The 23,651-nt window shown below is 45.8% G+C and overlaps 1 protein-coding gene across 3 annotated transcripts in view; it reads right to left on the bottom strand.

Annotated features, from left to right (window-relative positions):
- The window catches only part of enox2 (ecto-NOX disulfide-thiol exchanger 2), a 134,156-nt gene that overhangs the window by 42,279 nt on the left and 68,226 nt on the right, over positions 1–23,651 (bottom strand). For all 3 annotated transcript variants that reach the window (XM_060062720.1, XM_060062719.1, XM_060062721.1), the window contains one exon: positions 623–754. In XM_060062720.1, the coding sequence (XP_059918703.1) occupies positions 623–754 (132 nt within the window). The remainder of the gene's footprint in view (positions 1–622; positions 755–23,651) is intronic.

A 23,651-nucleotide genomic window follows, 5' to 3' on the forward strand; every position in this document is an offset into this window, starting at 1 on the left:
CCCAAATAGGGAAACTGGAGATGCGGTAGATGGAGGGAGCGAAACGGATCAAGCCGTAATCGACGTTACCCAGTGTGCCTTGGGACGTGTTAATTTACTCATGCATTAACCAAGCACAACGTCTTAAAGCAAAAATCAATGATTCTTATACAGTGTTTGATTTGAATTATTAAAATCCACACTTGGATGTCTTCCGTCTGCACGGCACACGTCCTCAGTTGCTCATAAATCCAACGATGCATACTGGATTTACTGCCGAACTCGTAGTCGCACTCGCCGTCTAACAGGGCGGGGAAGTTGAGAGCTGAGGACAGGAAAAACTGACTGCCGTGTCTCCTGTCTCTTCCCCGGAATAAATCGGCCTCTGCACAGCTGGCTCCAGCAAGGCAGATAATTCCAGGGGAAGGTTGTTTTTTTTGTTTTTTTTTACATTGGACACGCCACAACACGGCACAAGGCAGCCTCCAACACCCTCACATTTATTACGATGGCAGCATTTCCCCCTGCCGCGTGAGAGGGCTGTCGGGGGCGCTCGTTGAACGCGGCGCTCCATGGCTCCGGTGGAGCTGATCCGTAGCCCGGGTGAGTGTTAGCGTTAGATTAAAAGAGTCAGCTGGCGTACCTGGCATGAGCTGTTGCGTGGCCATGCTCATGGGGGCCATGCCCAGGTTGTTCATGGCTGTGGCCCAGGCATTGGGGTCCGACATGGGCATCGGCATGGCGCTCGACTCCATGGTCATGTTCCGTATCACGTCTGGGAGGGAAGAAAGAAAGGACAAAAAAAAGAGCAAGAGAGCGGAATTAGTTTTACGACAATTTGATTTGTTTATTTTGTGACTCAGGTATATCAAAATTGGGTGTTCTGTGAAATCCTCCAATGGTGTTGTCAAAAGAATTAAACAAACACAAACAACAGTCATGAAGGGAACAGCCAGGAGGAAGGCTGGTGCTTGAGCCACCGGCTTGATGTACTGTCGTACTGAGAGAGACTGATCACCATATTCCTTTCATAGGCCTCCTCCTTTCCCCACTCCCCCTCCCCCTCTCTCAGCCTCCTTGCTTTTATCTGCTTCCCCTCCTGACCCCCGTGTTGAGGCAGGGAGAGGTGAGGAGACGAGGAGACAGGCCGCCGTGACCCCGCAGTCACTTTAGACAAGGATGCTGTCCCAGGCTTCCCCTATGAGGTTAATCAGCCTGGCTTTCCCCTGACTCTTCCTGTCTCTGTGACCCCTGGCCAGAGTTTTATTGGACGGCTCGTTGCGATGAAATTACCTCGATACATATTGATGCTGATATTGTTATTCATATATGCAAAGATTCCTCAGAGTTCAAAAGAACAGCGGTGGAAACGTAAATTGCGTCGTTTTGAGTTGTGTTGTTATTGTTGTTGCACTGATAACACGCAAGCTCTACTGATGTGCCGTTCTGAGATAAACAGGCCCACAATCAACAAAGAAAGCCTGTAATTGCCTGTGTTTACACTGTCATTATGAGAAAACATTGAGCACAACAACATCAATAACAACAACAAACAACAAACGACAAAACACAGCTAACACTGCATTACTTATTGTTCTGATGGGTCAGAATAACAACAGCCATGTAAAAAAACAACAACATTATAATTGCTTCCGGCTGCCATACTGTCACTATCAGACCTGCTGCAGATGCAAGGGCACTAGAAAACGCTTCGGCTCAAAATGGAAAAACCCAGACCCAGGTGCTCCCAGTAGGGGTGGATCGGTGCCAAGTCTCGCCGCGGTTAAAGCAAATGCCTTCAGATATAAAACAGAAAAAAATATATAAACACTGGTGAAGCACACAGGAAGTCGGCTCGCCGTACCCACTTCCTGCTGCTCATTCTGGCCGCCGACAGCCTATTTCACAGCTCTGAACGCTCTTTAATTCTCCCCTCTGGGTGACCCCCTCTCTCCGACAGACCTGTAAATTGCGGCGACTGTGAGTGCCTGCCAGCGCATCCGGCCCCGTACCCCTATCCTACCTCCTTGCTTCCCCCCCCCCCCCAAAATGAACACTCTTGCTCCCTCCCCCCACACCACCCTGAATAACAAGCAAGGCAGGGCCTGCTCCGTGCAAACTTCACACCTGCAAACACCTGCTCGGGGGGGAGGTTTGGTCCTGTGTGGGGGAGACGCCACGGCGAGGAAGAGTGTGTGTGTGTGTGTGTGTGTGTGTGTGTGTGTGTGTGTGTGTGTGTGTGTGTGTGTGTAATTGTGAGTATGTGTGGGTGTAAATGTGCATGTCTGTTTGTGTGCGTGCGTGCGTGTGTGTGCGTGTAAGTGTGTGTGGGCGTAAGTGTGTGTGCGTAAGTGCGTGTGCATGTGTGTAGGTGTGTGTAAGTGTGAGTGTGTGTAAAATGGTGAGTGTGTGTGTAAAAGTGTATGTGTGTGTGTAAAAGTGTGTGAGTGTGTGTGTGTGTTGTCGTGTGTGCCGGAGTGTACACTGCGCTGACCCTAGTGTTTATGATTGTGTAACAGCCGTTTATGTGGCACTAATGACTGTGCTGACTAAGGACCTGAAAATGTGTTGACCAGATTCGGGGCACAGGCCTGTGAAGCCTGGAAGGTTATAGATACAGGTTACAGCCTGGCAGTGTGTCTGTAAACAGCCTTTCTTAAATGTCTTTCACGTCGGACATGGAAAACCTCAAAATGGCATGGAAATGTACAATTTTAATTGAACAATTTAATACAAGCCAACACGCTTTCTGCCAAATTCCAATAAAGCAAGATCAATTGGATACGTGTTCCTTTCCTTCCAATTTCCATTCTTTGTTAAAGACAAGAATAGTAAAAACCGAATCCCTTGATCCTCATCATTCAGTCAATGAGAGCCTCTCACCCTGTTCAAGTATTGAGCGCATAACTGGTTAATGAAATAAATCTTAACACAGTTCACTAGCTCTCCAGGTGACGGCCATTCACATGGAGTCCCCATCCTATTGAATTCATGCTTGACTTGTGGCTAAAGACATCTAATCCAACGCGAGCGTGTGTGTGTGTTAGTCCCACTTTCCCCCCCTGTGCATGGGTGTGTGCGTATGGGAGATAAAGGCCGGTAAAGAGGTACAGAGCAAGCCATCCTTAAGCCTAGCCCTGGTGCTTATCCCTCTCTCCCGATGACGCTCAAACACCACTTCCTCCATTGAATGCCTATGTATATTTCATGGAGCACTAACATGCATGCCCGGAACGCCCCCACCCTCCATACAGTACTCTCTTAAACATAAGAGTACTTTCTCCCACGCCCCTTTCTCTTCCATCTCCTTCAAAGCATCTTTTTCAAACATCCGTCTCTTTGTGAGTCTCTGAGGGGTTTGGTCTTAGTCATGTCCCTCCCTCTGGAGCGAAGCTGTTCCACTGCATGACAACCACGTGTGTGTGTGTGTGTGTGTGTGTGTGTGTGTGTGTGTGTGTGTGTGTGTGTGTGTGTGTGTGTGTGTGTGTGAGAGAGAGATACAAGGAGGGACTGAATAAACGATATCTGATGACAATCTATCATTGTCAAGTACACATACACAAACCCTTTTACAAGCTTTACGCTATAAATAAATCACAGGGCTATATTTTTACATTGAGAGCTAAACAAATAACAGTATGTTGTCAGAAATCCTTCAAGAATTAAAAAACATGCTATGACTAAAGCTGTTGCCAAGGTCAAACAAGCAAAAAGCACACAAAACGCTGTCAATTTTCTGAGGCGAATTGAGAATTGATTGGATTTCACCTGCTGGCCCGAATTATCTTGAGTTCCAGCCCCAGTGGGGGTTGTCTGTGTTTGTAATTGTGTCTGTCTGCAACAGGACCACAGGCACACAGCCCATCACTAAAACATTGCCTGGTCCTTCTATTTGCAAGTGTTCTGCCATTCCGGCCGGTCAATCACAGTTCAAAGACAGGGTTTCAATGCAGCTTCCCTCACTGTGGATTTTGATTGTTTTTTAGCCCTTTAAAAACACTCTCCCAAGTGGGGTAGTGGGAAATTAAGCCATTTAAAGGCCCACTGAACTGAAGCAGAGCAACCCCAATGCAGGCCGAGAGGATAGTAGGATAGTATGGTGCAGAGAAGGAACACAGACTTAATAGTGAACTACAATACTGCCTCTAGGAAGGAATAGAGACAAAGAGAGAGAGAGATAAGGAGAAAGAGAGACAGACAGATTGGGGGGGAGAAAGACAAAAAGGGGTCAATTTTTGCACCGACAAAAACTGTCCAAATATTTATATTTTTTCATTTTGCAAAACTAAAAAACGCTTTACACAGAGAAAAGTAGCGACCTGGTGTCATCACTTGTTATGCATACCCACCAAGCCCCAGCTTACTAGACATTGAACAAAAACAGTTTGTAATTTGCGATCTGCGACAGATGTGGTTAACAAATAATGGTGAGTACCTTTTTTTACCTAAAGTTCTACATTTTGCAACAGAATAAGTAAGGGCCTACAATTTCTATTGGGAGGGAATTTAAAGGAAGATTTTGTTAAGTCCATAGCGATTCCTGAAAACTACAGCGCAAGAGCAAAAAATGCAAGCAAAGCTAAATTGCTGTTCAGGAGAGAATTTCTCTTTGACCCAAATCTTCTTGCTCACAGAATGGATGCATGGTCTTTGTGTGCGTGTGCACAGACACACCAAGGAAGGCATGTGCACAAATAGAAGGGATAGGCGAGTGAGAGGTCAGATATGGTCCCCCCAAGTGAAGAAAACATTAGTTAAGTATAATTGGCAACTCAATATTAGTAGATTGGTTTAAAATAGATAGGTTTTTGGTTAGTATATTTAGTATACAGTATGGTATTCATCAACATTTGACAAAGTTATCTAAACTGATTGCGAAAATGTAAAGACACAAAGTCAAACCTAAGACCATCTTAAGTGACTCGATTTCTTTTATAGACCTCTGAAGAATAAGTCCCGCCTCCGAGGCTCCACCGTAAGTAGTAAACGGTTATTAATGCTACTTTAACGGAACCGACAATCCAAAACCCAAGTGGAATCTAGATGGAAAGAGTGTTTAGTTAAAAACGTGAGCAGCTTTTACTTCTTCGCCACCTACAGAGTTTGTTATGTACGATCATTCAAAAAACCCATTCTGTTTCCCATGGACATTTAACCGATGCAACCAGGAACCTCGGAGGCGGGAATTATTCTTCAGAGGTCTATTAAGGTTTCTGAGGAAAGTCAGACCTCTAACTGTCAAGCTGCTGTCCTTTTCACTAAGGTGTGTACAGAGAAGTTCCACTTGACCAGCTAGTTAATCGTGCCATTTAACATAAAGAGTGAATTTACAGTGAGGACTTCTCCTCTCCAATATGAGGGGTGAGAAGTGCAGAACTAGAATTAAACTTGTCAGACCGAAATGTAAGTACCAGTACTTACATCTGGGTACTCGCTTATACCGAGTACCGATATAAGTACTTAATTACACCATTACAGTTCAAAGAGCCAGTGAGCTCACTGTTTTAGCGGGAATTCGAACACTATGAGATTTGAAAAAAATGTATTGGGCTGAGAGTTCTAGAGGGGGGCGTGTTATCGACATGGTTACGGCCCACGGCAACGTTCTGATACTATTTGAGTACCGTCGATGTGTATGAGCGTTTTAATGAGACAATCACTGCTCAGACAGAGGTTCACCATTCCGGACACACCGTAGCAATTTTAAATAAGTTTCCGAAAAGCTATACTTTCTCTTGGACACCGAAGTCAACCGCTGCCCATACAGAGCTCCTCACGTCCACACAAACCTCTCCGCCGGTTCACAGTTTTTCTATAAATTTGGGGCTTATTTCAATAAAAGTAATAGAATGGCATCGATCACTACATTGACGATCAGATAAGAAAAAAATACCACTTAAAAAAAACAACATTTTGGGTTCACCTTTGAATGTTCAACGATACGTCACGTCGCGTAAAGTATTATCAGGTGGTATCATCAAAAAAGTTTTACGAGTACATGAGTTCAGTATTGGGTACTGGTATCGTATGGGTGCCTCCCCATGCAGAACTTGATTGAAGAACTTCACCACTACATCAGTGCCTGCATACTTTTTCCGGGGTCCATATGACATTCCCTGTAAACGATCACAGCTTGCCCTACAAGTGCACAGCGGTGGTTGTCAACGTCCCATGGAATAAATTTTTCCCAAATCAAATTCAAAAAGGCGTCCCATCGAAACAGATCCACCACATCATAGCCAGACACTGATCTCATCAAAACCAGACACGCACGCACACAAAGAGACACACAATATAAACAAAACCAGATACAAACAGACACGCGCAGACACGGGAAAAAAACACAAGGAGGATTTAATGGTGTACGTGTGCTCTCTTCTCCGCTGCTTTGATCCGTTAATTAGGATCACAGTGGCAGGGGTCTGATGATCAGTGGTGGTGTGGCCAAGATCTCCATACATGTTTCACAACGCTGGTGCTCAGCCAGGGGGGGGGGGGGGGGGAACCAAGGCCCGCTGTGCAGAGCCAGACGCCGCAGGCCAGCGCGTGGACGCAGCAGGGCTCCTACAGGCTGCGTAGAGCAGAATGCTCCGTCGGGGGGGAACATGTCTTTTTAAGTCTCCTTTTCCACTTTGACACACTGTCATGGTTAGCCTCAAACTGCAGTACTGGTGCATCCTTGTTGTAGCAGAATGATTGTGCTGGGTAACCGAAATGGAACTTGGTAGTAGGCCTGAACGATTAATTGAATTCAAACCGACCTCGCAATGTAATAGAAAGTGATTTGCATATGGCAATGGCTGCGGAAAAAAAAAATGGGTTGTTTTTTTGGGTGATTTGTTACTGACTGGAGATCAGTATGATTCATACATTTATTTTTACAATTCAATAGTTAATACAGATGTTATAGAACAGTTTATGTGTTGACTATTTCCAATGTTATGTTGGTCTTACTCTATAATTATTTACTGCTTGTTTACTGAATAATAACAGAACATAAGGAACTTTAAAAAAGAAAAAGAAAAATCGCATTTTAATCGCAATATTGGTCGAAATAGTCGCATTCGATTATTTCCCTAGATCGTACAGCCCTACTGGGTAGTAGCTGGCTGGTTTGCCAGCCGGGCGAACGTTAAGAGTAGCAATTTTAATTTGGTGTGAAGCGCCGGGTGGAAATGCTGGCGTTGTCGTAGACCGATAAGTTATTGCAACACCGTTGCACACAAAGCCAGGGAAAAAAAGGAGAGCCAAATGATGTTTGCTCCTAAATGATATTTTCCTAACATCCAAAGCTCAACTCAAACGCACACAAGCGTGCTGATTTATGAAGCCGGTTGGTACTGCGATGTGTACATAGACATGGCGGAATCCTCCCTATATTTATTCACTCCAATAAACCCTCTAAGTTAGGTCTGATTGAATAATAGCACCGACATAAACCAACTAATTAAAACCACTCTGTCATGAACTCTGGCAATCTTTACTCACTGACTGGGGCTAAATACCTAATTAGCATCCCTCAAATATTACTCAATGCATTACCTGATATAGCTGAATTAATATTTTTGGTAATTATAAATTATTTTATTTCAACAGCTGTGCTCTCTCCCATAGCATTATGAGGCAAACACCGATGCCGCCCTTGCTATGAAGTGGCTGCAAGCCGTTTCAACCCCTATGATATGATGGCAAATCGTTCCGCAAGTGATGGGCCCATGCAGGCAGGGAGAAACAAACTCACAGATGGCTACAGGCCAGGAGGATTTCAGCGTTCGTCTCTTGACAAGCTTCTGCCAAGACCGCAGAGGACTTCCGTCCATTCAGGTCTTTAGTGTGTTCCATTCTCTTCAGCATGTGTGCATAGACGCCAATGAGTGTGTGTCATCGATGCAGGTTCCCTTTCAAGGCACTTCAGAGAGCACTTCAGTTCAATTATAATTTCAATTGACACAATCACCATCGATAGGCCCAAACTCAACCAAGGGCCCTGTAAGGTCCTTGGACGGGTCGATTGTCCTCAAATGACGCACCAAGACGACGCACCACGATGATGCACCACGATGACGCCTCATGAAGGACGATGGACTTTATTATACGTTGCCTAAATGAATAAATGCAATGTGATGGTTGAAGACCATTCTTTATTATCTGAAAGTTCACTGCTGAACTTCTCCATTATAGATGTGCTCATTACTGTATTTTTTCCTTGTTAGATCAGGTGAATTAGATAACAAAGCAGAAAGGTGTTTATAGGAAAATGCAGTCCAACACTGATGTTGGAAGTTAAAGAAGTATTTTCAAATGAAGCCAGGCTCTGTGATGTGCTATAATTAGGTGGGCCCCATGCTGCAAGGTAGTTACCCTTAATTGAAATGACCTTTGTGATATGCAAGTTGAAAGACCACAACTCCTTAAGCGCTCATTATTCCGCCACAGTGGTCTATCCTTTTGATCTGCGATTGACGTTCTGTACTCTGCCTCCCACATACAGCAGGGGATAAAAGTGTGTGATGCTGCCTGCCGTCACCGGCAAAATCCTCTCTCTCCCCCTCTTTTTTTGTACTATGACCAGGCTTATTGATCCACGGTAGTGTAGTTTTGCTGTGGTGGCGAACTCAATCCATTTCTAAGCATATGAATATGACTGATAATAACATAATAGGGAATACTGAATTATGTGACATGAAGAAGATAATACCTGTATACGATTATGAAGGTGTCATGGCCAACAACATAAGATGATTTTAATTGTTTTTTGGTTCATTTGTGAGTTTCTTAGTAGTTATCATACAGTGTTTAATGAGGCCTATTTGCTTAAATACCATGATTCCATAAATTACCATACATAGTTATATTCACATGAATATAATCACTGAAATGCAGATGTTGCAATCTTAAAATTGAGGGTAAGGGTTAGGGAGAATGTATTTCACAAATTCAGTACCACTTCCAAAATAACAAAAAGTAAGAAAAAGAATGTCAATGTATGTCAAATAGAAAAATATTTGTTAAACGTTTAAATGTAAACATTTGCAACACAGATGAAACCCATCTTTTCATGTGCTACCATCCCTATGTTCCCATCACTATGTCATTATCTTACTCTCACCCATACACCCACTCCATTCAGCGTTGATGGCCTTATCGTACCGGGGGCGGTCATTCAAATACAATCAAATGGGCTTAGCGCAGCCCCTTTGAGTCGCAGGGAAACACTATGGAAGCCGGTGCTGATAAGCATCTAGCCAGCTGAAACGTCCATGAGCAAAGCCGTGGCTAAACCACTGCCGTCTCCCCGAGGAAACTGGGAGCAGCTCCCTGAAGAAACCTCACCAAGGGACGGCGCCTCCGACAAGGACCCCAGGAGTATCACAACTCATCATCATCGTTATTATCATTGAATGGGTTTTCCAGATAAAAATGTTATCTCTGGAGAAACCACGAGCGAGGAAGAGCCGGGTGCAGCCTCACCTTTTCATCCTTTGAAACCGGTGACTGCTCTGTCTTTTTACTCCAACACTCTCCAGCGTACACACACACACACACACACACACACACACACACACACACACACACACACACACACACACACACACACACACACACACACACACACACACACACACACACACACACACACACACACACACGCGCAAATTGCAGGCTTTGTGTGCCTAGCTTTATCCCATGCCTATCTGTGTGTGTTCGGTCAGTGCATGTGTGTCTGTTTGTATGTACGTCTGTGTATGCAGTTCCTCCTGGTAAGAAAGCTGTGTACAAACATCCATGTGTTTGTATACAGCCCTCCCTGTAGTGTAAGTGGCTCTGACAGAGTGGGTGGGGGCGAGAACGAAAAGATCTCTACACTATCCTTTTCTAAGTTTTCTCAAGTTTATATTCTCAACTTGCAGTGGCAAGACTTGAGAAGGTGCAAAAGACTGAGCTGAATTTGTAGCAACATATAAGTTAATGAAAGCAGAACGTTCAGAAATACCAGTTGACATTAATTGCTGCATTACTAGATCTCTCCGGTCTATTATAAAGTGTGTCAGAATGTTAATTACTGGATTCATCTGAGCTGCTCCATACGACTTGCAGGCAAGCTCGTCAAAACACAGCATGACCGGTCAAAATATAGAAAAAAGAGACTGCGTATTTGCATGAAAGACTACTGACTTCTTCAGTTGAATCAGGTTTGTTAAATGGTTCATTTTTCAGCCGTCCTCGAATATGAAAAATGTAATGGGACCACAGAGTCTCCTGTGGTCTTATCATGCTCAAACAGATTAAAGGGTTTTCAGAGAGTGACAGAGAGGGGCTGATTGGCTTGTTAATGAGCCGATCAGCAGTTTGACTTTTTCATTACGGGTAACAAGAGGAAATGTGGGCACATATATTATACAACCAGAGCACAGATAACCACCTCTCAACAGATAGCTGAGGGTGACCGTCATGAGTCCAGCCACAGTCACCTCTGTAAAATACATCACAAGCAGGAAGTCTATATAAAAGGTAACTTAATTAGATTCAACACGACAACTTCTTGATGAAGTGTCAAACAGGATCCAGTTTGAAAGTTAATTCAGCCAAGACGTATGTATGTTTCCATTATTTTACGTTAAATACAGAGCCTTTTTTTTGCAAAAAAAAAAACTGCACCTTCCCAATATATATTCTATCATTGACCTTTTTTAATAAAGCAGTCTAACTATTTTCTTATAGTGGATTCTCGGCCTGCTAGCCTGAAGTGAACCTTCCTCATTACAATATGCTATCCTTCTGCCCGATGTCTGTCAGGCAATTTGTGAAACTGGCCACAGATAAAAGCAGAGGAACACAACCAAACAACGGAACAACAACAATTCAAGTCCGTTCTGTATGGAATAAAATGATAAAGACAATTGGTTTGATGCTTGCGCCTGATGGAATTCCCAGTGGTCCAAACCCCTTAAACACCCACGCTCTGCCTTATTAACCCTTCATGAAGCCACTGCTTTTAAACCCCTTTATTGTTACTGCACTCAGAAGACACACCTGAAGGAGGCAATTATGATAAAATGAATAAGTTAAAACAATATCCACCTCCAATTTGCTTGAATAATGCATACCTTTCATAATGGATTCACAGTGAAAATGTTCGCGTTTCATCTTTCCTCATTCTTCTCTTCTGTACGTAAAGCCACCACCTCAGAAAAACTCGCAAAGCATATAATTAGAACAAATCCCTCTAGAATTTGGCAAGCTCACAACCCTGAAACAGGTGTTTGGAAAGATGGATGGTGGAGATAATCCACGTAGGCAAAAATATACGGTTTCTATCAGAGCCATTAAGCCATGGCGATCCGACAGGGAACAACGTTTCTCTTTCCCAATCAAACAATTTTAACAGAATACATAAAGAGGGAAACACCCGCATGGCCGTGGTAAGAGAACCAGGGATTTGCGGGGGGTGGGGGGGGGGATAAATAAGAATATCCCCATGACGAGCCACAGGGACTGGGTACCCTCCAGAACGCAGGGGAGCTCTGCCAACAGATCCTGATTAAGCTCCCCAGCCCTGATATTTCCCCCATCGTTCCTATAGGGGACAGAAGACCAGGGGGGGGGCCATTATATAGAACCTCTGAAGGGAACCAGGGGCCACAGGCCGTGACGACCAGAATTGACAAAAAGCGATGGAACAGACAAGGGCTGCGACCACACACACACACACACACACACACACACACACACACACACACACACACACACACACACACACACACACACACACACACACACACACACACACACACACACACACACACAGCCCCTACAAAATTAAACCTCATCCTTCACCGTTATGAAGAGATAATCCTCCCATCACTTGGTTTTGCTAGAAAGGATACAGTAAGTGAGGAACTGTCTTACTTTGAAGTGTTTTTGATGGATGCAAGCCCCTGAGGAGCGGGATTTTGGGTAACATGGCTACACCATCTAGTCGACCGTCAGTCAGTCTGTCTGCTTGTCCCGCCCGGTAACAGTGGGTCAGTTGAGCACTCAGTCTAGACTACACAGCCCCAGCCCTGTTTGATACGAGGGAGACACAGGCTCTACATGTCTAGTGGCGCCTGAAGGAGCTTTATGCACTCGAAAGACAAAGAAAGTCAACTCAAGCCAGTATCTTTAATTGGTTTTCTTCTGCTTTCAAATTGTCAATGTCACACAAACAAGAGAGTGGTGTTGAGGCACCGTCAATTCTCCACGCCGGTTAGCGAAAATAACTCCAGTAATGACTCCAAGAGCTCATTATAGAACGGAAAGTAGAGGTAGAAAATACATTTGATGGTTTTCATCATTCGATAAAACAATCAACGAGCACAGAAGAGTAACACACATTGTAGACAAACACGAGAGATGCTAGCGAAGAATTCTTCAAGTTTTCACCTTAGAAGGTTCATCCTCATATTTTTCAACAACATTAAAAGAGTCTCAACAGCAAAGGAGCAATTTATTTTCACACCAAATGATTGACGCGGAATCCATTGTCTCAAACTGACGTTCCTCAGCACTTAGATTAGAGTGGGATAAGAGTTGTTTTGGATGTCAATGGAGAAAGGCGGCTATCCTCTCTCCAGTGGTATACAGTACGGCAATCCTTATATTTCTCCTGGGGATGCTAGGGCGTTTCCTCCGCTTCGTTAGCCTTTTACTTACATCTGGAGAGTCTGAACTAAAGGTTCCTAATCATATCAGAGGTCCACACCCGTCCACATATGGACTCACAGCACACTCTGGTCCACAGAGGCTGGCAGATGTCTGCGGTTGAAAGGAAACGGCAGGATATAGTGCTTTGTCTGCCAGCTAATTCCTTTTGTATTCCATTAGTCAGTCAGACGCATAATTACTTCCTGATGCTAAGCGACTCAGTAAGCCTTTCGACGATGCCACAATAAGGTGTCATTGAACTGTTTTTTTGGGCTGATTTGTCGTTATGCTTTTTAATATGGTAAGCAGAAGGTAAAGACTTGAAACCATGTTCGACCTTGAGGCCCATGTTACGTGTGCTGTAACATGGGCCATTCTGGAAATCCTATGTCCTTTTTTCAACTGAAAAACTGCTTAGTTTAGTTGCACAAGAGAAACTTATTTCTGTCACACTGTGAGCTCAGATGACTCGGATACAGCAATGAAGTCTATATTAAGGAGATGGTCCTATACTGCATTGGCCTAGTCTGACAATGCCACATGGTGGATCTCACATCCTATTGCATTTCAGCGCTGTCCCTCCACATCCTGTGAAAAGGGTTTGAGGGAAAAGTTCAAGGACCAAGCTGTTGTCATCTCACCCAGTGGCTGACAAAATCTTATCACCAGCCACTAATTACAGGCTAGGTATCTTATCAGTGGTAGCCAATTAGAGCCCAGTGACCTAGTTGGGGGAAATGTCAACAGCTCAGCGAACTCCCCGTGGGTCTTGCTCTGGCATGCTGCATCCACAATGCAGAATGTTTTGTCACACTGATGGGCTATTGTGCCGAGAGGTTTGCAGGAGATTCTCCAAAGAGCAAAATCTCCTTAACAGGCCTTCGGCATGATCAGACAGGCTAATTTATACAAAGACATTGAATCCTGCATAGAAGGCTATACATGATTACATTGAAGCCATCCGTCCTAACATTTGTTCAATACAATTGAAAAAATATAATTTGTTGATTGTCTATATCAAATGAGCGGTTTGACACTTTATGTATGCTTCATTGTGCATAGACTTGCCAAGACTTTAGAAAAATGTTTTGATTCATTTTACTATGGGAGGTTTGACAATTATGCACAAGACATCTGTTGTTTGCTGCATATGGAAAGCCTGTGAAAACCATCACTAAAGAGAAACACATTTTATTGTGGTAGACATTGCAAAGCAGTTCTTTGCAATGTTGACAGGCGATCACTTGTTTGAGGCAGCCGTTTAAGCACTGTGGAAGAGGATAAAACGGCATTGTTATTTTGGGACACATGGCATGGCAAAAGAAATGAATACAATTGTATATTATATATATATATTTTTCGAGATTTGGATAGACTAGCACAGTGCCCAAACAGAACGTGCCCATTTAAAATGTGTCTGTGAGGAACAGGCCAATTGTTTGGCCCCTTTTTCGGGATCTTTCTAGAGAACCGCTCATCCAAACAATTTCACACTCAACACTGAACCTCCTTTGCTCGTCAGCAATACGTCTGGCGAGTGTGCAGTTGATCGGAAGGACGCAATAAAAACGTGAATAAAATAATAAAATCATCAAGCTGAATCATCATCATCGCCTACTACCCCTTCTGGGGCTTAGGCCGCAAACAAGAGTTCTCCATGCATCCCGGTCCTGGGCCAACATCTCAAGCTGTCCCCAAGTGTAGCCCATTTTCTTGGCGTCCGCCTCCAAGTCTCTACGCCAGGTGTTTCGCGGCCGACCTCTCTTTCTTTTCCCTTGGGGATTCCACTTGAGGGACTGTCTTGTGGTGTTTGTGGCTGGTTTACGGAGAGTATGGCCTATCCATCTCCAACGTCGTTGGAGGATCTCTTCGTCCGCTGGCTTTTGGCTGGTACGTTCCCACAGTTCTTTGTTGCTGATGGTGTTAGGCCAGTGGATCTGGAGGATTCGTCGCAGGCAGGTATTGATGAATGACTGGATTTTGTTTGTTGTATTCACCGTAGTCCTCCATGTCTCAGCACCGTAGAGTAGGACTGACTTCACATTGCTGTTAAAGATCTTGATCTTTGTTGTGATGGCCAGGTCTTTTGCGCTCCAGATGTTTTTTAGTTGGAGGTACACAACTCTGGCCTTGCCAATCCTGACTCTCACATCTGCATCTGTTCCACCCTGCTTGTTGACAATGCTGCCAAGGTAGGTGAACTCCTCAATCTCCTCCAGAGCTTCGCCTTCCAGCATGATGGGTGCAGTGTTGGCAGAGTTGACTCTCATGACTTTGCTCTTCCCTCTGTGGATGTTGAGACCGAGGCGAGCAGAGTTGGTTGCGATGGTGCTGGTCTTTTCCTGCATCTGCTGCTGGGTATGAGAGAGAAGGGCCAAGTCATCTGCAAAGTCCAGATCTTCGAGCTGCGCCCACATTGTCCACTGTATGCCGTTTTTCCTTCCTGCTGTGGATTGCTTCGTTACCCAATCCATTGCCAGCAGGAACAAGAATGGCGATAGTAGGCACCCCTGTCTCACTCCAGTATGTACACTGAAAGCACCGGTAGGTTGTCCCTCGTGGATCACTCTGCAGGTCATTCCCTCATAGGTGTTTCTGATGATGTTAGTTAATTTCTCTGGCACTCCGTAGTGCCTGAGAAGCTTCCAGAGGGTCTCCCTGTCCACACTATCAAAGGCCTTCTCGTAGTCGATGAAGTTGATGAATAGCGGTGAATTCCACTCGAGTGACTGTTCCAGGATGATGCGCAGTGTAGCAATCTGGTCTGTACACGATCTGTCTTTGCGGAAGCCAGCCTGCTGGTCTCTAAGCTGGGGGTCAATCACATCTTTCATCCTGTCCAGTAAGATCCTGTAGAAGACCTTTCCTGGGATGGAGAGTAGCATGATCCCCCTATAATTTCCACAGTTGCTCAGGTCCCCTTTCTTTGGCATCTTCACAAGATAGCCCTCCTTCCATTCGCATGGGATGTTTTCCTCTTCCCACATCTTCTTAAAGAGAGGGTGGAGCATCTCTCCCATGGTCTCTGCGTCCGTCTTCAGTGCCTCGGCCGGGATGCTATCTGGTCCTGCAGCCTTGCCGTTTCTAAGTTTTTTAATGGCTTTCCTGATCTCCTCCCTTCTTGGTACACTGAGGTCTATTGGCAGATCCCTGTCTGCTTGTTGGATGTGTGGTGGGTCTTGTGGGGCTGGTCTGTTGAGAAGTTCCTCAAAATGTTCCAACCATCTTTTCTTCTGTCCTTCCTCCCCCATTATTGGCTTTCCCTCTTTGTCCTTTACTGGTCTTTGAGGTTTACTGGTCTTTCCTGCCAGCTTTTTGGTGGTGTCATACAGGTTCTTCAGATTCCCATGTCTAGCTGCTTCTTCTGCTTCTAATGCAAGGGCCTCTATGTAGTTCCTCTTGTCGGTCTTCAAGCTTTTTTTCACGTTCTTATTTGCTTCCCTGTACTCTGTTTGTGCCTTTACTTTCTCTGCTCTTGTACGACTGCTGTTAAGAGCTGCCTTCTTTTCTTTCCTCTCCTTCAACTTCTTTATTGACTCTGCTGATATCCAAGCCTTGTGGTTATCTTTCTGTGGTCCCAGTGCTACATTGCAGGTTGTAATTACTGTTTCCTTTACCACCTTCCACATCCCATCTATGTTTCTTTCCTCACCTTCTTTATCTAGCTCTTGCAGGGCATGAAACTTGTTCTTTAGCTCGATCTTGAATTTTTCTGCTGCTGCTGGATCTCTTAAAAGTGCTGTGTTGAATTTCGTTCTCTGGTTCTTCTCACCTGTCCAGTTTCTCCTCAACTTTAATTGGACTTTGGCAACGAGAAGATGATGGTCTGATGCTACGTCAGCTCCTCTTCTGACTCGTACATCTAAGAGGGACCTCCTAAACTTTTTGGTGACACATACATGGTCTATTTGGTTCTCAGTGGAGAGGTCCGGTGATACCCATGTGGCTTTGTGTACTCGCCTGTGGGGGAAGACACTTCCTCCGATGACAAGGTTGTTATTTGCACATAGTTCTGCGAATCTCTCTCCATTTTCGTTCATCTCGCCTAGACCATGCTGCCCCATTATCCTCTCATAGCCTCTGTTGTTACTTCCTATTTTTGCATTAAGGTCTCCCATTAAGATGGTAATGTCTCTTTCTGAGTATCTCTGGATGATGGTCTGTATTCTGCTATAGAATTCGTCCTTGCTCTCTTCGTCACTATCGTTGGTTGGGGCATAGCATTGAATGATGTTCATGTTTATTCTTTCCTTCTTTGTTTTTAATGTAGCTGCTATTGCTCTCGAGCCATGTGCCTCCCATCCCATGAGTGCTCTCTGAGCAGCCTTGGACAGCATCAAAGCGACTCCCTGGGTGTGGTGTGCATTGTCCTCCTCATGGCCTGAGTACAGCAGCAGCTCTCCTGTGGTAAGCCTTTTCTGTCCAGAACCCGTCCATCTTGATTCACTAATTCCGAGTATGGCAAGGTTGTACTTGTTCATCTCGGTGGCAACTTGTGCGGTCTTTCCAGCTTCGAACATGGTCCTTACGTTCCATGTACCGATGGTGGTTGTAACACCGGTTGAGAGGATGGTTTTCGGCAGAGTGGCTTCCAGGTGCTTCTGGCTTTCACCACCCTGCGTCATAAATCCTTCTGACGAAGGTCCATCTTCACTCCGGGGCGGGATATCTTGGTTTACTCTTGTTTGCGTTTCTGTAACAGGTATTGTTTTATGGGGTGGGGTTGTTAGCCCCACGCCTAACCCCCAACCTGGAGGACCAGGTGTTGCGAGGGGGCTGAATGGCAGTGTACAAATATTAAAGGGGACCTATTATGCTTTTCGACTTTTATGACCTATAAACGTTGTTATAATGATTGATAGTCATGTTTAACCATACACAAAAAACGATGTTGATTTTCGGGAAACTCTTCCTCTCATCTGGGCGCTTTCGGCATTCTCTGTCAACGCTCGGTTTCGTCCTTCTCGCCCCCTCGCCCCCCTCCTGCCAACCCAACTCCGTTGTGATTGGTTACCTTCCTTGAAGCGCGCGCGCGGGCAGATTTGACCAGGCATATGGGGGCGCGGCAGGAGTGCCTCTACGTAGATTTCCCGGAAATGTGAACAAGTGAATCGCAAACGTTGTCCCGAGTGTTTAGCGCTCTGCACAGCCACCCCAGACTGTCAGCAGGGAATATGTCGAAATGCATGTACGTCATTATTTGACACTTCAGTATGGTTAAACATGACTATCAATCATTATAACAACGTTTATAGGTCATAAAAGTCGAAAAAGCATAATAGGTCTCCTTTAAGCTATTTCTATTTTTTCCTCATAGCAACATACATTATTAAGTTACCAATGTAATTTGGTAACTTTTGGACGGCTCAACAGTGAAACTCTGGGATCATCATCCTAACACAGTCTATTTCAGGGAAAGGCCAGAGCATAAGCTGGTCTGCACTGGTTACACGAGGTTGTGGGTTGGATGTCTATTGAACTGGCGCAATTTTTATTGGAAATTTCCACATACTAATATAATGTAATTAATGGATGTAAATACTTGATCCAATTTAGTTTGTCTGATCTTTCCGGTTTTCTCCCGATTTACGTGTTGTTTATTCATTATGTGCCTGATGTAACAGGACCTCAACAATGAATTTCACCACTATTTTAGCCAGTCTCGCTGCGTGTGTCCTCTCTTCTTCTCCCTGTGAGGCGGGGCTCAGACAGCTCACACACACACACACACACACACACACACACACACACACACACACACACACACACACACACACACACACACACACACACACACACACACACACACACACACACACACACACACACACACGGAGTGGGAGAGAATGTGTTACTAAAGCCTAAGAGGTGTTTTAACTGACAAATGCACAATTCCAGCCAAAACGTTAACATTTCTGGCATCTCCAATCGCTAAATATTCCTAAGAATTAATAGTGAATTTCTCTTTGAAAGGGTAAGCTTGCATGATTATTATATTCAATTAGTGGCATAAAATGATTTTCCAACAAAAGTAGTAATGATGACAGGCCTAGTCGTCGCAATTTGCATGTCTTCATTCTGGTTTGTTTCTGGTCCTGCAAACACCTGTCCTCCTAAACTTCCTTAAATCAAAAGGCTCCCTAGTACCACACGTTCTTCGACAGAAGTGTCGTGAAGTGTGTATACATGTAGATGACGACAGTAGATGACGATGACAAACTAATTAACACTGTACCTCGGAGTGACTGCCAAGAACATTTTAAAATGCTTCTGGCAGACTAAGTCACCCATCAACAGTCCTTCAGAGACCTGGCCTACAACCGTCAATAGATGGCAGTCAACAGAGACTCACCGAGCATGATATTCAACCAACGAGGAAAGAGGCCCCTCAACGGATCATTTCACATCAGTGAAGCTTTCACCGTGACCATCACCGCCGTTTTTCTAATAGCTCATCTTTCCTTTTAATGACGGAATGGTAGACCGGAGACCTGAAACATAGCTGCAATAGCCGAGTACCAGACAGACTCCGGCAGACGGCTTGAGTAGGCAGAGGTCTGGCAGAAACTTGGATGGAGACGTAGGGTTTTAAAGTAAAACCAGAGTTCAAAAGAGCGAGGCCGCGAAAGCCGTAAAGTCTTTTTAACCCGGCCTTCCCCCCCTCCGCGGCTTTCCCTGACAACTGCTTCAAACACCTTGTTCCAGCTCTGTGCCATTACGACAATACACTTTGCCACGTTATCACCCTAATGATTTGGTATGGTGATTCAAGATGAAACCCGTATAGCCCTCTTTGCAAAAACACCTGCAGGGGAAGTCGTCCAGGGGTTTGAAAAGCACGTTAAAAGGGCCTTTATCAAGGACACTGCTGCACTGGTATAACCAAGATCATGTGAATAATGTAATGCCCCGAGGCCCCTTGATGTATACCGTTGTTTCAACGTGAACTGACAACCTCAAAAAGATCGGTAACTGGTCACACAGCTTAACCGTTGCATCCGAGTGTCGGATAAATACAAAGACTGTCTTTCGGTTGACACTTAACTTTGCCTCCATAGGTGTATATTATCAGATCACACCGAGCCATAGCTTGCAATACTAGGCCCTGGCTGGCACAATGACAAATTACGATTGGTGAAATGTTGGGCTTGCAGGAACTAAGATCCAGAGGCATTGGCCATTTGTTTGTCAAAAAAGATGAATGCTTAATGTATAATTCCATTTTCCCTGTGCAACCTTTTTAATTTGGTTTTTCCTGGTTACCGTCAAGCAGAGGCAGCAGCTCAGGAGGGAACTGGAGAGGCACAGGAAGACAACTAGAATCGATTTTGTCTCTCAGTCATGATCTCCAAACCGCTTAAGACACTTTCCTCTTTGGGGCGATTCGGAATGTTGGCACGCGATCGATGAACGCTCTCCAAGACTAGTAAGAATGATGCTTTGGGGAAAGTTTCTTCAAGCTCGATCCAACTACCCACCCATCTACATAGGTCTGTAGGTTGAATAAGGGGCGCTCCGGCCTATCTGAAGACAGTTCACTGAGGCTCCTCCGACCCCAGAGATATATGGGAGGCAAGCGGTCCAAGTGGGGCACAAACCCCAATTAAACTTGGGCAGGCACTCTGTGAGTTAAGCCGTCCAGAAACAGTGTTCTCTAATGCAATGCAAAGGCAGTGGAACACTGCAGGCAACGGAGGGATTACAGGGGTCTTGAGGTCAGATATAAAACACCATAGATTACTTTGCGGGGGGCAGTCACTGTGGAATAAGCAAAAAGGTTTCACAGTCAACTTGCATCACAATTCGGTAAAGCTTTCGATCTGCGTTTGCAGAACAATTTGGTTATAGCTAAATAAAGCCACCCCAAAACCAGCATAGATAAATCAGATGAGAACATGATTACAAATGTTCCCCCCTGAGTCGCCTGCGTAATTTGATCGCTCCTTTTTAGAAGGCTGCAAATAACATGCATGACACCTAACAGCACCAAGTCAGCGACCATCTCAACCGTTTATTCCAATGTTCAACGTTCTGCCATCTGGAAACCGTACATCGCGCCGCTGCAGCACACGCCTGTGAAGCTGTGAAGGCTCCGTCTGCGTGGACAGCATCTCCAACGCCAAATCTAAACGCTGAAGAGCGCGGCGCGATCGATGGAAAGAAAGGCGTCGTAATGAATTCCTCGCGGCTGCTCCCCATCTCCCAGCCATCACCTGTGTGTGTGTGTGTGTGTGTGTGTGTGTGTGTGTGTGTGTGTGTGTGTGTGTGTGTGTGTGTGTGTGTGTGCGCGCGCGCTCTCCTCTCACAGATAGAGAGCGGGGGCACGGCGGGTGGGCGTCGGGGAGATGGCAGGCGGATGATGAGCAGGGGAGAGGGGCTGTGGGGGCGGGCGGCGCCTTGTTAAAGCACCGCGGTGACAGCCACAAGAGAGGCAGCTACTGGTGGACCCAGAGCTGGCTGCTGCTGGAGGGGGGGAGGGAGGGAGGGAGGGAGCCGGGAGGGAGGGAGGGACGGAGGGAGCCGGGAGAGATGGCTAGTGGCAGGGAGGAATCGGGGGGGAAGTTGGTAATGTATGAAGGATGAGGCCGAGAGGCAGTCTTTGGTGTACGTGGGGGAGTGTGTAGCGCTGGGCTCAATCATCCGGACGACAACAGCCTCTCGTCGGGGTAAGGGATGACGGCCAGAGAGCCAGGATTAACCAGGAAGAGACAATGCAACAAGAAAAATCAGGAGGGGAGAAAAAAGTATATTCATATTTTTCATTTTCTGCCCGTGGACACTTGACTGAAGGAGGCTATTTTACAAGGAAACCTTAGCTAAAGTGGGTCTGTGTTAGAAAAAGCATTTAGACTGTCATTTTATCCCATGCGATGCCACCGGGACTGTGTGAATGTCACCATTAAAGTATCTTGGTGCATCCTCTGTTGGGATCGGATTGAGAAAGCTGTCGAAGAATAGGGGCTATTTCTTTACTGTTGCCATTGCCTGTTGGAGCACAGTATTTTTGGTTAAAAGCTGTAAAGTTATGTGAATCTTATTTGAAACACTGAATGTGGTTTGCTTGCTGAATAAAAGCACCCATGCCTGGTAGCCAGCCCGGGTCGCAATGAGTGTGCTAACATCTAATCATCTTCTGCTTTGTGTTAAATGTTAAACGTACCATGGGGCTAGGGCTGAACAGTGTGTGAACCTCATACCGCACGTTACGTTTATTTCTAAACATAAACCAACCCATGGTTTTAAATGCAGCTAATGAATGTCCCCCATAAGGTTCTAGCCTGTGCCCATATGCAATAACCTGATTAAAAATCAATCAATGAGATTGATATGTACTCCGACGGCATTTAAAGAAGAAAACGAGGAAAGGTTTCGGTCGGCGCTGCGGGGGAGAAACAAATCATTTGGATTGAGTTCTCGGTGGACAGCCGTGTTCCTCCAGGCTGATGGATGAGGGCAGAAAATCATCTGAGAGCTAATTGTTTGTCTTCCCTCCGGTGTTTGGTGGCTGGGTAACTGGCGGGCAGCTGCAGAGACGGTTGATGGAGGCCGCGAGCAACAAAACAACACAGCCCCTCCTTCAGCTTTGATCAAGCAGAAAACAAACGGGGGATCAAGGAGCCAGAGTGGACCGGGGTCTCTCAGCTCATCCCCCGGCCCCCGCTCCGCGCCATTAGCGTTAGCCAGAGTCAGGGGAGCGAGTCGCCCTTGCCATCTCAATTATGCAGACCCCACTTGCTCGGAGGCAACACAGGATGGGGCAATGTTGCCCAGGGGGTGGCCCTGAAGTGCCGATGCCCGACCGTGGAGGGGCGTGGAGGGAGAAGGTAAAGAATATACAAGTGGCCGCGGGCCTGAGACCGAGACGGTCCACTCTGCTGTGACCGTGTGATGGACCCTTCAGCTGTCCTGCAGAAAGGAAGGCGAGGCTTGGGGAGTGAAGGTTTCACTCTGCAAATAATAGATCGGAAGGAAACGTCTGAGGGATCTGGGCGCAGGTGAAATGTTTCTTCAGGCCACCGTTCCTGAGGGTACTTTTGTCTGACCGGACAGATGGGAAAGGTTGCTTTGACTGGAGTTTCTTGTCCCCCACGGATGTAAGTCCCTCCTACTTTGTCAGGCAGAGACTAGTGCCCCATTTCCACTGCAGGGTGCGGAACGGATCGGATCGCAAAGGTGCGGTAGGGAGGGGGCAGTATAGCCCAGCTCAGTTCCGAGGTCGCGTTTCCACTGCCGACAGTACCCTTGGTGGTAGGCCGGATGTCAATCGCCGCGGCAGCTACGTAAACATCGTAAACAACGTCTTCCTCCGCAAGAATGCAGACGAACGTCTCCACCTCCTTGTTCGCCCAAGCAAGCTTTTTACGCGACATGTTAATTGTAAAGAATAATACCTTGAGGCTACTGTTTGTTTGTTTTTATCCCCGCGTCACCCGGAAGTGACGATTCTGTCGACCAATCAACGGAGGGGGGGTGTAGCTAGAATTCCAGGGTACCCTTTCAGGCGTCTGGTCTCGTTTTGGGTACCGCAACGGAGGAGTCCCTAGAATGGGGTCGGAACGGGTACGGCAAAGTCCGGGTCACGCCCACTTTTGGCGGTGGAAACGCGATCCGACCCGCACCTTTGCGATCCGATCCGTTCCGCACCCTGCAGTGGAAATGCGCCATAGGGGACTCAAAACTATGAGATTACTATGAGATCCAGATGCTCGCCGCTAACCTCCAACATGTGGGTAAGGGTTACACAAGTGGCAGATAGAGCAGTCATATGTATTATTTATGGATCCATATTAATGTATGTATGCATATGTATTCTGTCCGCTACATCACATGAAGCCGTAAACAAGCTCTCAGCAATTTGGCCCACTAATCTGGCATTGCTGGAATAACTCTCTCCGGCACAGAGTAACTGACTTACAGCACACCTAAACACCCACATGCATTAACACACATGGGAAATCAAGCATCCAAGGAGTCTGGTGAAGGCA

This window comes from Gadus macrocephalus, chromosome 10 (assembly GCF_031168955.1).
Source record: "Gadus macrocephalus chromosome 10, ASM3116895v1".
Classification (NCBI taxonomy): Eukaryota; Metazoa; Chordata; class Actinopteri; order Gadiformes; family Gadidae; genus Gadus; species Gadus macrocephalus.